General features: G+C 46.8%; 1 protein-coding gene across 11 annotated transcripts in view; it reads left to right on the top strand.

The window, feature by feature from the left end:
- Positions 1–17,470, top strand: part of LOC121590902 (amyloid-beta-like protein) — a 70,608-nt gene that overhangs the window by 43,898 nt on the left and 9,240 nt on the right. For 9 of the 11 annotated variants that reach the window (XM_041911066.1, XM_041911056.1, XM_041911059.1 and 6 more), the window contains exons 6-7: positions 15,714–16,231; positions 16,278–16,451. In XM_041911066.1, coding sequence (XP_041767000.1) covers positions 15,714–16,231; positions 16,278–16,451 — 692 coding nt within the window. The remainder of the gene's footprint in view (positions 1–15,713; positions 16,232–16,277; positions 16,452–17,470) is intronic. The other 2 variants (XM_041911068.1, XM_041911067.1) reach the window with 1 other exon arrangement.

Raw genomic sequence — 17,470 nt, 5'->3', positions numbered from 1 at the left:
TAATAGGTTCCACGACAGTGTGACAGTTTTCGGACCAACCGCATAGTGACAATCGTGCGCAAACCTACGCAATCCTTTTGACCAATGCATATTTCATACTTTCATCACATACCACACTCACTTCCGCTGAATCCTTGGAATCAAGCATCAATAATGGAACGGCAAATTGTGAGCTGGGTGAGAATGGAAAGATATCGATGCGGGTGTGAAAAGTCAGATCACCGTGGCATGCCAAACGGCTTGGGACTGATTTTGGACCCACACGCGGCCAACACAATGTGTTTGAAGCGTACCTTGCCTGAGAACAGCTCAGCCAGGTGGTGGTAAAGTTGGATGCGCGGCTGACACTGTTTTTGACATCCTTCCCGTGCTCATGATGTTGATGGGTTTAACTTGCGACGATGTTATACAGCAGAAAATTGTAAAAAAAAAATAATGATTTTGTTCCCTGTATGTGTAACTTATTGACAATTTTGAACACCTAGAGTATCGCGCCTTCTGACGAGTGATCTATCAAAATCTTAAGGGCTCAACAAGCCATTATTCTACCGTTTAGAGTACAGTCGTCCCCCGAGTTACGACCCCTTCGAGTTACGACGAATCTCAGACACGACGATTTTGATTTTGACGGTTAAAAGTTGTCATTGACAAGAAATTGATGTATTATTTTGAATATATGGGCTGGTAACCGCTATACACACATTTCCAAAGATTCCAAAACTAGCTGATCTTGAACATCTATATTGTGTACGGTTTTTTTAATATAATTATTACATTATCGAACATTATTTTAAATAAAATACACGGTATCATAAACTTCGGTTATAAACTTTACATTCAGAGATATTCGACATACGACTTTTTCGACTTACGCCTTGCTTTGGGACATTTTTTCGGTCCCAAATACAGTCGTATCTCGATGGACACCTGTATTCTAAATATAACACAAAGTTTAAGCTGTTAAACAAACAAAATTCGTTAGCTTGTGAGATCTTTAGAAGTGAATTATTTTACAGTGTATTTATGTTATCTTTTTCTTTCTTCTGGAATCTTCAGTGGAAAAATGTTTTGCCCAGAGCAGATAATTGTGTAATTATTTACTAGAAATTAAATTTATTGTTTTTTTGTATCAAGCTTCTAGCTAAATGGATTAGTAGTAACGGGAAAGTAAATTCATTTGATCTTTCCTTTGATGAATTTCTACTTAATTCAACTTCAAAACGCCCATATCAAAAGAATGAAGGGGAAAATTCCATTGATTTTATCACTCAATCAATAAAATCGATGAGCTATGGGAAAAAAGTGGAGCAAACCTTCATTTGGCATTTGGTTGCTGCCTTCGCACACAGTAACGTCAAGCAAAACAGCAACAAACAATTCCATTTGTTGGAGAACTATTAAAAGCAACACTACAATGGCACGTTTAATCATTTGCAGAAGTTTCACCGACCAACACCACTGTATCATAAATCATCCCAACAATGCCGGGCGGGCCCCGCTGTTTTCCTGATTTCTGCCTCGCTTACCTCGTCTTGACAAGTCGTTTTGTGTCGAACATGCTTTTGTCCTCTAAATGTCAGCGAATAAAATAGAGCATTGGCATGCGGTACCATACGCGGCTGGGGATACCGAGGAAGCTCACCCACAGCCTCGCCACGCACACACTCGTAGCGACAATCAATGCCACATGTCGAACCGGGCACGTTGGTGATGGCTGTCAGCAATCCTTGCTTCATTCTTCAATTCTCGAAAAAGCCACAGGCTCAAATTGAAATGGGTTAGGTTTACAAATACAGTCCCATACACACACACACACAAACGCCGCCACGAGTTACGGCTTGAGAGGTTTAAGGGTTATGCCGAAGGCCCCCTTTATTTCTCCTCCCTTCGCTCTTCGAAAGCACTCGACAGGCTCGGTGGCAGTGGCTTAGGGTCTTCCTGCTAGCGGAGGGATTGAAAAGACAACGACAACGTTTGTGAAATGTGAAGAACTTTTAGGAGTGTTTTCAATCAAATCATGCTGCTCTGTATTACGCACCGAGGCTCGAACCATTTTGGATGGAATTTCCAAACAGAAAGGGAAGTCCTATCCGTATCAGCAGCCACATCATTCTGATTCCATTCGTTAGCACACTGGTGAAGCTTCCGTAGTCAACTTACAAACAACTTCCCTTCCACCGGGTACCGGGTCGAGAGTGGGAGTGGGAAGCTGGGCGTCAGTCACATATCTCTGTGTGTAAAGCAATCTGAGATCTGATGCAACGAATGACACGTGTTTCGCAGCCGTCCGGGTGATGTGTGTTTTTGGGTTTGATGTAACACTTTTGCTAAAGTTTAACTTTGACTTTCCAAACATTATGTTTCCAACGATTGGGACGAACTTAAAAAAAAGGGGAGAACATTTGTTGAGTAAATGCTTGTTCCGTCTCCCTGCTACGCTGTAATTCGTTGGCGTGTGTGTTATATTTCATTTGGGCTGAGTTTTAGGTCGAGCAAATAAACGTGTCTATGTGTGTGAGAAAATTGAGCTTTTAATGAGTTTACTCTTTGGTTGATGAGGATAGCTCTGGTTGCGCATGTTCAGCAGACAAGCTTGCTACGACTTTTCGTACAATGAAAAACGATCTATTTGCGACGATTATTTCTATAAATTAAAAGTAAAAGGCCAATACACTCTTGCAACATTTGTTTGTCTAAGCTAAATCATAAACAGCTAGCGGCAGATACTGTAAAGCCCAAGTTAGTACTAATGACCGTTTTGAAATATTATACGGTTACAAAGTTTCGCTAAGCGTCTGAAAACTTGCAGCTAAAACAAAAATCATAATTAAATGCACTAACCCACCGCTAGAGCTACAAGTTTACGTTTGAAAGAAATTTATGTTAATTCAACATGCGAATCCTGGGGTTGCGTTCGCAGCGGAGCGGTTCCGTGCCCGGCAGCGGCTAATGGTGTGGCGCCGAGGCTTCACTAATTTGGCTAAAAGTTGTTTTAGCAAGTTTTACTCTGCCCGCTCTAATTATTACACACGGGGACGGGAAAACCCATCCCCCTCAGGCACTATTAATCAGCTAGCGACGGCAAACTTATTTCCAGCCCGTTTTCCAGAAATTTGCTGTTTAATGTTTGCTGACGTTTGGTGAGGGTTTCGTTGCAGTTTCTGTTCTAGGAATTAGAATCTCTACATCAATTATACACCTTTTTAGTGGACTAAATGTTTGCTGGTGTTTTTTTTCGATATTGCTACTCCATTTTTATAGTACTAATTACTGGCAGCTATTTACCAATGTGTAAAACGCTTTTTGGAATTCATGCTAAATGCTTAATTGCGTCACACCTCTGTAATTAGTAAATTTGTTGAGGGAAGAGTTGTACGAACCTATGACGATATGGTAACTTCAAACGACAAAACTCCACTGACGCAATTTAGGCGAACCGACCAACAGTGGAGATTCTTGTTACAACGATGGCAAATAAACGCGTACCTCACTTTGCATCTAATAATATCGAACATACATCGCAAATCGGTGTGAGTTGCTTTAAGACGTAAGACGGTAAGAGGTTGACTTGCTTGTAAAATCAGTATTACAGCATCATTGGGTAAAACTCTGTAGCCCCAAATGCGCTAATATCATACACTTTATTTGATTGCACAGCACTGAAGCTAAACAATGAAGCATCAATTGTAGTAATTTGTTTTGCCTTCCAACGATATCTGTATTGCAGTTTTGGAATAACTTTGTCTCCACGAAAACCATCCCTTTCGCTGGCCTGCTTCAGCCAAGGTTATCAATTTGGATGAAATCCCTTGCAAATTCACTGTAAAACACGCAAACACCGCTGCACCGTACCTCAATCCATTTCCGCTCGGTAAAGCGCGCTTTCAGGCTTACACAGATTGAACCGGGCACAAAATGGCTGACTGAAGCGAGTGGAAAATGCCTCCGCCTGCAAAGCCCCTAGTAGCACGCCTTAATGCCTACCGTTTTGTTTGGCTTTGGCTTGGCAAGAAAGGCATCCGCTAAATGGCGGAAGGTTTTCCCGTTTGGTTGTTTTTTTTCCCTCTTTATGTTTTGGTTATTTTATACCCTCCACGCAGCGCAACGTTTGCACAAACCGACCAGCCCCGCGGACGGGGCGAAGGAAGCAAAGTTAATATTGTTAATGATGAAGCTCTCTCCAGCCGTCGGAATCGGAAGCCGAATTTTCCTTTCCTTCCGTGGCGACGAAACGCCCGCAAGCGCACAGCCCGCGGCGAAGCGGCCTGGCGGCCTGGCGGCCTGGTGGTGGTGAGCTACGCTTAATTAGACAGACGCCGAGCCCCAAACACGGCAAAAGACCCGCCCGCCCCATTGCACGGGGGCGCCCGGGCCACGTGCGCTTGCCTTAAATTTCCTGCCGCTGCGTGTAAGCCGAGGCGCAAGATGAAAGCCAAACCATCCGCCCGTTCCGCTCGGCGAAAGCGCGTCGAACGACCGAGCCCAGGCCGGGATATCGTGGTTTTCCGCGCTGCCGCGGCCCGAAACCACCGGCAGGAAGAGACGTCACTTTTTAACTATTGAATTAACTTCCGCGCGATGGATGTTGTTTGCTGCCGAGCGCGCTCGCTCCCGTCCCTAACACGTAAGTGGCCCGTTGTCTATGGTAATGGTGAAATAAAAGCGCCATTTTGATGAAATCATTTTGTGCACAAATTGCTTCCGACGAAGTTACGAAAGCCCCGGACGGCATCGTCTTGGCCCGTTGCGATGTAGCTACGGGTACGAGAGTCGTGCTTCGGGGCGACGTACCGGCACAAACCATCAGACTTGACGATCTTTCCGAAAACTGGCGACAAGATACGCGGTTCTATAAAAAGATCCTTTATGGTAAGGCCGCTGTGCTGCTCGTGCGATTGGGCAGACGACTTCTTGGATGGATGGCAAACGGTGTTGCAAAGCGGGGACCGTATAATTGTATCATTTGCTCGGTATTTTGTAGCTTGAAAGTGTATGTTCACCATTGCCATATTGCCTGCAATCAAGCGCAATGGAAACAGATATATTAAAAAAAGAATAGCATTAAATGGCTTTTGCAATCAGCTTTTCATGCAAAAAATCAACAATAGGACATGCAGAAGACATTTGGAAACGTTTGTATCCTTAGACGAGAATGTTAGATACTTACAACCATTGAACAATTTTAAAAAAGCAGTTGAAATAGAGTCTCTTCGCAACATTCCAAATTTGTTCCTCCCAAATGGTCGCTTTTCATTTTTACACACACCAGCTTCGCTCGGTAGCAATGTACCACACTAATCGTTTGGCGTGAATTAATGATATAAATTACCGTCCGTCAGTCCAATGTGCAATGTTCAGCAATGGCCGAGCAGTTGGAGCACTACCATCTAACTGCATCGCAATTCGTCACTCAAACGCCGTAACACACCGGACACCGTGTATCTCGCACGGGAGAAGCATTAAAAAAAAGGGGGAAGCAAGAAGCAAAACAGACACATATCCAGCGGAGATGTCAGCGTATGACACCGACCGAGCAACTCCGGTCAGAACCGGCAAACCAAAAACGAGCTGTATCATTGAAGCGAAGGACAGTTTAGCCGGCCAGCGTCGGTGTGAGGCTTACCGGTGCACTTGCGTTGCAGATGCTGTTGAAGGCATAAATAGCATCAATCACTCTTCGCTACCGCCCTCCCCCCACCCACCTGAAGGCACTAGCGGGCACTACAAAGCGGGGCAATAAACGAGTGTCTAAAGCGATGGCAGCACAACCGGCCATGGCATGGCAAGAGCGGTGTGAGGCCGGCCGGTACAGAATGGACAGCGATGCAAGTGATCACCGGGATGTCGGGGCTGTTGGGTAGGGGCTTTCATCAACATGCGCCATGGCACAAACACACACACACACACACACATACAGGCAAGGACTCATAACGCACCGGAGATACATCCCGATCGTGTTCTCGGTGAACCGGAATGAGGTCAGCTCAGTGAGGCAGGACCGCCAATGCATACTTTGTGCACCGCGTGGGCATGATGTCCGTTCACATGAGGTTGATACACTGCACTAGCAGGGTTACCCCAGCCACCACCACACTTCTCCACCAACCACGGTCCCGGTTGACAACAGCACAGCCGAATGGGGGATCTGGGAACACAGATAGCTCATGTCCCCCTTTTGGTGTGCGTTTGGTTCCTGTTGCAATATTGCTGCTGGTACGGGCGACCCGCAATTTGCAAAGAGCGCTGGTGTGCCTATGGTGGTGGCACACACACGACACACAGGCGCACACACATGGCGTTCATCCTCCGCGTCAACGTTCCGCTGTATCTCTGCTTCCGGCACCCGGTGCCAACCGGCCACTGTCGCCATCTTAGTTGACGTGGAATGATTAATTCGAATGCAAAATGGAACATAATTGCACATTGAATATGTCATCAGCAAACACTGCCACGAGGGGTCTTGTGCTCCGCTTGTTCATCTCCCCCTCCGCTTGCCCGGGCACCGAGGTCAACTCGAAAGGGAGGAGAAGAGGGAATGACACCGGGACAGGGCGAGAGAACGCCCTGACAGTGTCCAGAACAGACATTGTCGACAGATCGCCACCATCCGTGTGAAAAGGCGCTCGAAGCGGCCGAAAACTAGCGGGCAAAAGAGAAGAAAACACAAAAACACCGACCCACACGCACCCTCGTCCGCGCCACTAACGCTCACACACACATGCTAGTTGTATGAGTTTTACGGTGGGTCGCCAGCCACCAAACAGTACGCATTTTCACGTACGAGTGCGAGTGAACTGGTTTCACGTGGCGTTGGATAAAAAATAACGAAATTTCTTTTTATTTATTTCACCATTTTTGTTTGCACGAAAGTGAGCAGAACGGAGCTATCTTTTCGACTTTTTTGTATTTGCTTTCCCTTCTGTTTGTGTGTGTGTGTATTTTTTAAATAGAAACATGAGAAGAGACGGAAAGGACAACACCGGTGCCCACAACGAACCAGTTGGTTCATTGTTCGGTGGTGCACATCTGTTATCCTGGCTGGCATTTCCTGCCCGCGAGCGAAAGGCACCGTTGGAGGGAGGAGTGTTTCCGTTTCTCTCCGGGGACACATTATTCCTGCGCTGCAGCTGGCACCTGCAACTGGCGATCGTGGAGAGAATCTCAGCTATAAAAAAGTGGAAACCAAGTTTAAAAAAAGCTTTAACTAACCCATCTGGACGGTGAGGTCGCGCTTTGTTTGGGGTAACGAAAAGCTCCATTGAGATGGTCCAGTGTGTATGGACGGGAGAAATTTAACAGTTTAGCTTTCCACACAGCGCTCCGTACAGGCCACAACGTGCCATGTGATGGGTAAAGAAGAAAAAAAAGGTCGCCTAACCCTGCAAACACCTCGACATGCTGTTAGTTTGGTTAAGCATTTTGTACCTTACTGCCCATCGCCATCCTGTACCGTTTCGGTTCGGTAAACATTTCCACTAGCGATGGTTAAATTAATATTGAGAGAACGGAGAAAAAAGCCACAAAACCAACGAGCTAACAGTGCGAACGATCGCCATCATGCCCATAGACGAAAGGGGAACGTTCAAGAACAGGGGTACGGGTTGTTATCCCATAGAGCGCGTAAGCTCACTGTATAAACGTTTATATTTATGTTAAAATCAACCTTCGCAAAGAACCACCACGGGTCCGGCATGTTGGCAGGAATCCAAACACAAGCGACCATTCAGTCCACTCTCTACCTTCCGTTTACCCTCTATTCATTCCCTTGACCGTCACTGAACCAAGCGACCGACAGCCGGCAGAATTGCTTCCATTTGTTTCCCATTAATTGTTTTCCATCTGCGCTTTGCTGTGCCGGTGTGGCTGTGTGATTAATTCGTGATTTTTACTCCTTTTGCCAGAGCTTTTCGGTTTCCCCCCGTCACTTGCAGCGCCGGTCGTTTATTCTTACACAACCAACGGCTACCGAACGCGCACGCACAAACAAATGACCCATTTTCCTTCCCTCCAAAACGTGACCAAATCCACCCCGTGTGCTTTAACGGTTCGGTATTGAGCGCACAAGGGTCCACCGTCCCCGGAGCTCCCGGGCAATGGGATAATGCAAATGGGTGCGACATTAGAGCGAGAATGAGAGTGCTTTCATTTATTTCTTGCAGAGTTTTTTTTTCTTTTTTTCTGGCTGCACACAGCCACACAGTTGCTGTAGTTTAATTTTCCTCTTTTGTTTCCATACATACATCTGTGCGAGTGCTGCTCATTCGAACCCCATTTGCGAAGAATTTTAATGCGCTGGGTTAAACTGTGGAATGGGATGCACCGATAAAACATGGCCATTGTTTTTGTAAAGTCACAAAGCTGGCTACAGTGAAAAAAGAAAACGAACGCAAATAAAATGTGTCCCTTTTGCGCCCGTTGCGCACGATTACCGCCGCCACCGTCATCGAGCATGCATGCGAGCGTAGTGGCGGAATTACCATTTACGCAATTGTTGTCACCGGCTCATCGATTCAATAGTGCCCACTTGCATACAGCATTGTGCAGCTTCCGGTCAAAGGGAGAGTTTTTTCCACCGATTTACACTCCCCTTCCCTTCCTCGTAGCACCACAACTCCATCGGCATTAAATCCTTTTTAATTGCCACTTTACTGTATTTGTCGTTATTTTTGCTGCCGATGGGACTATGTCTGCCATTCCATTACATTTCCTGCCAGTTTGGGACGGGGGAAAAAAAAACTCGCCAACATACCAAAATGGTGTGCATTATTACGCATTTACTTTGGTGCCCTTTTGCCACTGGCGCTGGGCACAGCGGTTGACAGCGAAAGGGATAATCTTTTTAAAAATTATAATGAATTTATGACAGTTAATTCCTCCGGTAGAACAAAGCATGTTCGAGCAAAGGGTGATGTTTGAGTAGCTCAATAAAGCTTGTATTACGAAAAATATGAGCTTGCAAATGTGGAGGCCCGTACCTTTGTCACGTTACTTTACAAAGCACCATGCGTCTCCATCGAGTACGTACAATGCACAATTTAGGCGAAATCAAACAGAATTTCCTATACAAAATAAATTTTTTTACTGCTGTCTACTGCTATCCAAAAGTATATCATTTTAGCAAAAAAATCATTTAAGAAGTAGAGGCTACATATCGATTTCGATTCGTTTGCCCTGCGAAATGCCAAGTGACTGACGAAAGCGCATACAGCAAACCGATTTGCAACCAATTTTCGGAACCCGTCCGACAGTTTAACAACTGCTTTGCAGTACATACGGTGCTGCCGGTTGGGTTTATGAAAGCCATATCATGAATTATGGATAGAAACCACCCAGAACGGTAGGCGCACTAGCGCGAAGCGGGGAAAGGAAAAATCGATCAAAATGTATATCTACTACCGCACAACAAAACCTGCTGTGTGTGAATGTGTGTGAGTGTGTGTGTATAAACCACCAGCAACGACCATGCACTGTATTCTTCACGAAAGTTGCTGCTGTGCTACTTCTGCTGTATTCATTACATACAGCGGCGGGGCTTTTTCTTCCTTCCTTCATTCTTTTTTTTGCGATGTACATGATCACAAACTAAGGCAAACCGGCCCCGTGTGTAAGCTTCCTGTCCTTCAACTCGCTGCAGCAGTGTTTGTGGCCGCAAAAATCGATCTATTGAGCTAAAAAGGGAACACAATTTCCCGTCGAACGGGTCCATCAGAACACTGTGCGATAGAAGCGCAAAGAAGGGAGAAACGGAGGAAGGCACGGCCGTACAGCAACGAAAAATGAATGCCCTGCACTCACAACACACAAACACACCAAAAGAAGAAAAAAAAACTTCCGAGCGCAATGAATAGGTAGCTTCGCTCAGTATCGGGGAACGGTACACGGTCGTACTGACATTGATGACACTAGTCAAAGCGGTAGAGCTGAAGTTTACTGCCCGGTGGTGCTTGAGCCCGGCGGAGGAGTGTGTCGCATCAATGGGGAAAGCGGGGAAAGAGGGATTATTTTTTAGGTCAGCTCGTTTTATCCATCCATTCAATGTAGTTATCATAAGGAAAAAGGGCTGCTGCTACTGATGCCATTGAGGTTGTACACTAGCTGGCGTTTGAAGGAAGTTTTTCATTTAAAGTTTGATTTGAAGCTTTTACAAATTCTCACATGTTGGACATTTTTACAAAGGCATTATTACAAAGAAAAGACTTTTATCATACATCATTTATAAAAGTCTGTTCAGTCGACTCAAAAGCCTGAAGTTGTGCTTTTAATAGTGTACTTTAATAATACTTTTTTATTAAATCATATTCAACATACAAAATACTAGCATTAACTTCGTGTTACAGCATCAATTTCATTAGCATACAAGACGTAGATTACGATTAGCAAGACGCAGAGCGCTTCATCTTAGCATCGATGCGGCGTTCGGTGCAATATAAATTAGCGAATTAAATGCTGACTAGAATGAAATCGAACCACCCATCATCGAACGGTGCCTAACGACTTCGTGCCAACGCACTGTAACTGTGCAACCGTTTAGCGAACGGCCACCTACCAAGCGTTTGGCGCCGGGGCAAGTTAAGCAATCTTATACCAGCCATAAATTATTGTTGCCTTGCTAACTGAACGCTGCGCTCGCCGAAAGCTTACCCCTCGCTCGCCGGAAACTTGGCCAACAAAATCAATATTGAGAATCAATCTAAAAGTACGTAGATGCAATGCAAAAGCACTTACCACGCAGCTTCCCACGGTGCTGTCGGCACATGGTACAGGACGGCCTGAAATGGGGTGCTATAGTAGGTACAAAATAAATGTGCCAAAACTTTTGTTGCCAAGTAACTCATAGTTGATTTGTTTGTGCCAAAACTCTGACTGCCTCTGGTTGCCGTACTGCCGCCCAACTTCGACCCATCGACAGCAGCATCCCGAGGAAGTTTGGCGGTATAAGGTAGCGGCAAGCTTTGTTTGACAGAGAAGCTTCAACAGCATGGGGTAGAAATAAACATAAAAAAAGTTACGCTACCGGCCAAAAGCAGGAAGAACAGTTGCGAGAAAAAAAAATATGCTCACACTCGAGAGTTTGCAACGGGGAACGGTATGCAATGTGGGGAAAGTTTTTCTTCTTTTTTTTTGTTAAGTTTGCTCCATAAATCACGACCCAAACGGAACCGTTTCTCCACGGTGCACCGAGCACGGGGCGCACCAGGTGAGCTGAAGCACTGTGGCAGTACAAGAGGCGAAAGCATTCTTCTTCTTCTTCTTCTTCTTCTTCTTCTTCTTCTTCTTCTTCTTATTTTAATACTATTATTATTTCCACTTCGGTAGCGAATGGAACGTACGGAGGGCTCCGTTGGTAGGATGTTGTCCAGGCTAGACTAATCTTATACCCGAGGTAATCTCAAGTACGTTTTATAGGACGACAATAGCAATCTTTCCACCACTAGGCACTGCCTGTGCCTCCAGATATAGATCCCAGGCTTTAATATGCCCTAACCTTGTTCAAAATGCGCATCTTTTAAATTTCCACTCTCATACAAACATACCCTCATATATACGACGGACGAACTTCAACGTCCGCAACGCGCGCTCTCGGCCGCACCACATAACATGCTCCACCGATGCGATGAATCAACCTCCGGAGCGGCTTGAGATCAAGATGAAGGGAAGGGATTATTTCATACGATACCGCAGTCCGCTCCGAGTGCTCTCCCGAGTGCCACTACACCAAGTGTGTTCTGCCAGCGCTCGCTTTCACCGGACGAGGCATTGAAGCGCTTAAACTGCTCAGGATTCATAACGCACACGCTGTGTATCTATGTGTGTGTATGTGTAGCGTGCAACTAGTCACTGTCACCGCTGTCCGCTATCTGGATCCTTAAGAGTGTACCGCCAGCCAAGAACCCGGAGCGTTTCCCGGTTGCTGCTGCTGCTGCTCGAGCGAAGATGTTCATGGCCGCTTCCGGTTCCGCAGTGGATGCCAGTTTCTTGCTCCCCATGGACGCCGGGACCGGTAATGGTGGGTTGGAAAACACATTACCCTTTGCCTGGTAGGGCAGGATAATGTACGAACTGGCGGGGGCAGGGTACACGGTGCCACGGAAGATCTTCGTCCCGGAAATGAGATGATGATGGTCGGTTTGCGACGACCGACGGGAAACACACACATATACACATACACACTAAGGGAAGATTGGAGACTTTGTATTGGAAAATGGGGCGGCCCTCTCCTCCGGTGCGGATTTAATTCGTTTAGGTGCACATTATGGACCATGCCCTGTACCTGCCCCGCTGGATGAGGAGCTTGGCAAGCAGGCTCATAGCGACTGCAGGAGAACAAGAACGAACACTCGCGCAATCCAAACCCGACTATTGAACATTTCGAAGCATATTGAGGTCATATATTGTGCAGGGTCGTGCAGTTTAAATATATTTTAGTGCTCTGTCCGTTTCGTTCGATTTCAAGATAAAATGAACGTAAAACCTGAGCCAGGCAGGCAGGTGCCGGCGTACGGGGTATAATTCCGTTTGCTAAGCACGTTCCCGGGAAGCTGATACGCTATAAGCTTCCAAGAAATGTAACGTTCGCATCGTAAATTGCTTCAAATCTGTGGAATTTTCCTGCAATAAATTAACCTTTATCATTATTTTCATCCTCTGCGTTGCAATGGATTGCATCGAATTGAAGGCATCCATCTGTGCTTTTCAATATCGTTTCCCATCATTCCATCACCATTCAAGTTTGAAGACAAACATTGGTTTCTCGGCAAGGAAATCGTTTCTATTGACTTCACCGTACGAATCTCTACAGCTGCTCGAAAGCTCTTAAGGTCAAGCTTACTCTGAATCCCCGCAGTGAAGCTTCCCTACACCAACCGGGTGAAAAAATGAGCAAAAGCTCCAAGTGAAATTTAAACAAAACAAACTTATTGATTTCCGGGCGAAGTTTTCAAGATCGGCACACCAGTCGGCCGATAAGCGATTGCTATTTACACAGCAAACCAACCCCAGGCGGACTGGGGGAGTTTTAAAAGCTCACGTGTTTTTGTGCACGTGTAAATGTGGCGCCTTCCCATCTAAATTTTGACAGTTGTTTGATGTAACACCAGTAACCGGGACCAAGAACAGTGGAGCCTGGATGGTCGAAAGTACCATGACTTTGAAAATAAATAAAAAATAAAACATGTAAAACATCATGCGCAAAACTCCCTGAAATCCACTTTCATACTACGTTCGGAGAAGGGTAAAAGTTTTCCACTGTTGACACATACATTCACCCCAAAGTTTGTACTGCTGTAACTGCCGCCCGTGGAGTGCCCTCGAGTACAAGCATCCCAACCATAGCAACTTTTAAAATTACATGCAGCCTTGCGTTTGAATAATTTTGTTTTGAAGCGAAACTTTTCCTTGCACACCGTGCATAAGGAGAGAGGTTTTAAAAAAGCTTCGACCGTAAATAAAGTTGAGCTGAGTTTTTGTTTTGTTTTACTGTTGTAACTGGGACGATGAGTTGCCATTTCCGATAGCGCAATGCGCTCGTTTGAGATTTCATTCGACACCGGTAATAAGCTTGCTTAATGCAGTTAGTTATGCCTTTACTACAGCAGTGAATGAGACATAAAGATGGCAAACAGTTTGGCATGCAGCAGAAGAAAGCTGCCCCATGCCAGGCTGGAAACATAAAAACTCAGCGACTTATCAGTCTAACTAACACAATACCACAACAAAAAAAAACGAAACAGTCGTAATGATACCCATTACGTGCGGTCACACACACACACACAAGCGTTCACATCGAGGTAGGGTGGCTCTGTCCTGCGCCCAGCTGAAGTAATGATAATAAACGCGATACCCTTCACTAATGACAAACCATTGATATCCTTCGGTTATAAAACTTTGGCATTCCCGTTACGGCGTGGCACAGTGCGCGCGCGGTTGCCCCAGCTATCCTTTCGCGCCAAACTTCCGGCCCGTGGGCATCGTTAGCAGCAGCCGGTCGCAGCGGTCGGGGATGCCATTGAGAAACGCTGCCCCAACGTTTCGGGCTCGATGGTGTGTGTGTGTGTGTGTGTGCTTCGTTTCGCGCGATTCTCCTTTTGGCGGTTCGCGGGGTTAGGTCATTATCATCCTGGTCGGTGTCTCCCCTGTCGCTTTTCCTTCCCACAGCGAACAACAGTATGTACTGTAGCTGTGCTGAAGCTAAACCACCATAACAAAAAAAACACACACACAAATACTCACCACCCAACAAACCGTCGGTACGATCGATCGAGTGCACCATAAAGCGGCGCAGAAACATGCAAACACAGCCACAGCCAGCGAAACGATCGATCGTGAAAGTGGACGATTCCCTTCTTTCTGTTGCTACGAGAAGAGTGGTGAATATTTGCAAAAGTCTGAAGACGTGTGATTTGCGGAGACCTGTGCTCCACGACCGTTAGCACACTGCAAATGATGCTATTCTTCTTCCTTCGCTCACTCTCTTTTCACACATCATTGAAGACCCTTTCGGCGATCATAAAAACTGACTCACGATAGCAAAACCACGAAAACCATCCAAACCACCTCCACTGCATGACCGGAAAATTGCAGTTTCCGGCACATAAAAGGTGATAATAATAAATGTTCCCGTGCTTCATTTTTTCAACCATCCCGTGCAGACACTGTTGCCGGGAGAGTGTCCGGGGGTTGGAGGGGACAAGGTTCCAAGAACACTCAGTGGCAAGCGAATTGTGTGATTAACCACCACCGCGCTCGCCCAGCCCTACTGCTTCTCGTATCTCGCTCAAGAAACGACAATTTCCGTGGCCATTTTTTTGTAGGCCTTTGCGTCACCAGCACACACTCTTCCCGCATATGCATAAAGCGACGGGGACTGGGACTGCTGATGAATCGATTCGATTATTGAACCCGGCACGAATCATTTGCAAGAACGTACCAAAGCAGCAACAGCAAAAAATGGATCCACCGTTCGATATTGCTTCGATAGCTTCCGGTTCGCTGATTTCAGATTCGCTCTGGGGAGGGTGCGCAACGATTAATGGGCTTGACAGCGACTCTGTCCATTCGAACCATTCTCTCGGGGGAACGTATGTTGTTTTCTCTTTTCGTTTTCTCCTCCCCAAAAAAAAACAGCGACGGGAAAAAGGTCGTTCTACTGGGATGGTTGTTGAATGGCAAGAGGGGACGACAATTCGGCCATTCTTGCCACCCACTGGATCAAGCCCAGTCTACAGCGACTTCCTTTACTGCTTTTACATCGAGCCCGGGATTGTAGTGCTTGTCGTTTGCGTTCGTTTATGGCCAATCCCCCGCTACATCCCCGACAGATAAACAACGCGCGACGTTGACTTTTAACGTTGTGTCGCGTTCGCTTGCAAGCAGCAGCTCGGACGCCATAAGTAAAGCTTAGCCGATGGGTGCTGCCCCACTCCGGCCGGTTGTGCAAAACTGCTCCAAGCAATGGGCGCATCGCACCGCACAGTAGCGGACGCCCTGCGCGTATTAATGGCTGGCGTCGTGCTGATTAATGGGCCACACTTTACCGCTTAATCGCATCATCATTATCGTTTTTTGGTATGTTTTTTTTCGGCACCAGGTTTTTGCTTTACTGTTTGAAAGTTTCCAAACCGGGCGAACGTGTTCGCCTCAAGACGAATCGCTTTAATGGACTCAGAGTATAACGTTACCCCTCTTTGTGATCTGTTTCCCTCCCGTCGCTGCAGCCGTACCGATGAAGGTGAAGAAAACGGACCTGCCGGTGCTGCCGCAGGACACGGACATGCTGCCGGCGCTGGACGACGGCTCGGACGGTGCGTCGGACAACAACTCGGAGGACGACGAGGAGGAGGACGAGCTGGACGACGAGGAGGACGAGGAGATGCTGGGCGACGAGCCGATCGAGAGCGAGGACGACGAGTACGATTCGGACGAAGACTTTGACGCGGGCAGCGACAAACCGGCCGGTGCGGACACGATCGATACCGGTTCGGCCGCCTGGGATAGCTTCACCACACCGCCGCCGCCCGCAGCAGGCAACAGGGATGCGCTCAAGAAGCAGCAGCCCGACAGCAGCCTCGGTGCCGGCATGCTGTACGCCGCTGCCGGTGGATATGCGGCCGCCAGCTCGACGGAAAGGGCGGCTGGCGGTATCGAGCTGGTGACGACACCGATCACGGCCATCCCGACGCCCGACCCGTACTTCACGCACTTCGATCCGCGCAACGAGCACCAGAGCTTCAAGGTAGGTGCGGGGCCACGAAATTGATGTTTGTATATGCTGTTCGTAGAATTTGCACGCCGAATTTCAGGAAGCCCAGCAGCGGCTCGAGGAGAGCCACCGGGAGAAGGTGACGCGCGTGATGAAGGACTGGTCCGATCTGGAGGAGAAGTACCAGGACATGCGGCTGGCCGACCCGAAGTCGGCGCAAACGTTCAAGCAGCGCATGACGGCCCGGTTCCAGGTAAGCGTTCTGCGGCTGTGTCTGCGTCTGTTTTGTTTGTGTGCTTTCGTTTTGCCTCCAGCTTGTCCATCCTACCACTCCCTTCTTCAGGTTCCCAGCATTCTCCCCCCCATTTCGCCCTGGCACTAGAGCCACCATTGCATTTGCACTTTCCACCGTTTTGTTTTGGCTGACAGTAAAATCATGTCATGATTTGAGTCCGTGTCCATTTGGATCGCGTTTGTTACGAAATAGATCGCGCGCGTCACTCTGTCTTGCTCTCTCTCTCTCTCTTATTCCCTTCTGCTGAAACACAACATGTCCATGTATGCAATGTGTGGTTTTTCGTTGTGTTTCGGTGGATGTGGACGAACATGCACGCACCATAAACTTTAGCGTGGTAGTTAAAACCCCATTAGCACACTTTTAGCGTAGTTTAGAAGACGAAAACAATCCCGGGACCGTGGGCAAACAATCCGTAAGAGGGCTTTTTTTTAATTAACTGTCGACTTCGTTGCGCTGCACATCAAAGAGAGCAAAGCCACATGGGCGAGCCACATGAGCGAGCACAGCATGGTTACAAAAGTTTCTGTACCATTTCTTGCCCAAACTTTACTTCTTGTTTGTCCTGTTTTAGTGTTAAGACATGCACATGACCAAGTTTTTGGGACAATATCCCACAGCAAAAGCACAACCAAAAGCAATTAATTGTTCGAGCGAGTCGACACACAACCAAAGTCATTCGAAGAATTGCAGTAATGATTATTGCAAAGCTCTAAAACGAAACAAAAACCAATCGTACGCTCGCTTCGCGCAACCTCCCCCGCCCCCCCCCATGCACTCGTTAAAGGTTGTTTGCCCACCGGTGTCCTCCCAACTCTCCACCTTCAATTGCATAGTTTTAGATTGATCGTTTGCTAGTAGTTGATGCCTTGCGAAACCAACAAAAAAAAAAAAACGCAATGTTCCGTAGCGAATTACAAATCCTTACAAACACATACAACAGCAAAATAAAAAATAAAAAACAAAAACAAAAATGG

This window comes from Anopheles merus, chromosome 2R, assembly GCF_017562075.2.
Source record: "Anopheles merus strain MAF chromosome 2R, AmerM5.1, whole genome shotgun sequence".
Classification (NCBI taxonomy): Eukaryota; Metazoa; Arthropoda; class Insecta; order Diptera; family Culicidae; genus Anopheles; species Anopheles merus.
This window is presented reverse-complemented; position numbering and strand designations above follow the sequence as displayed.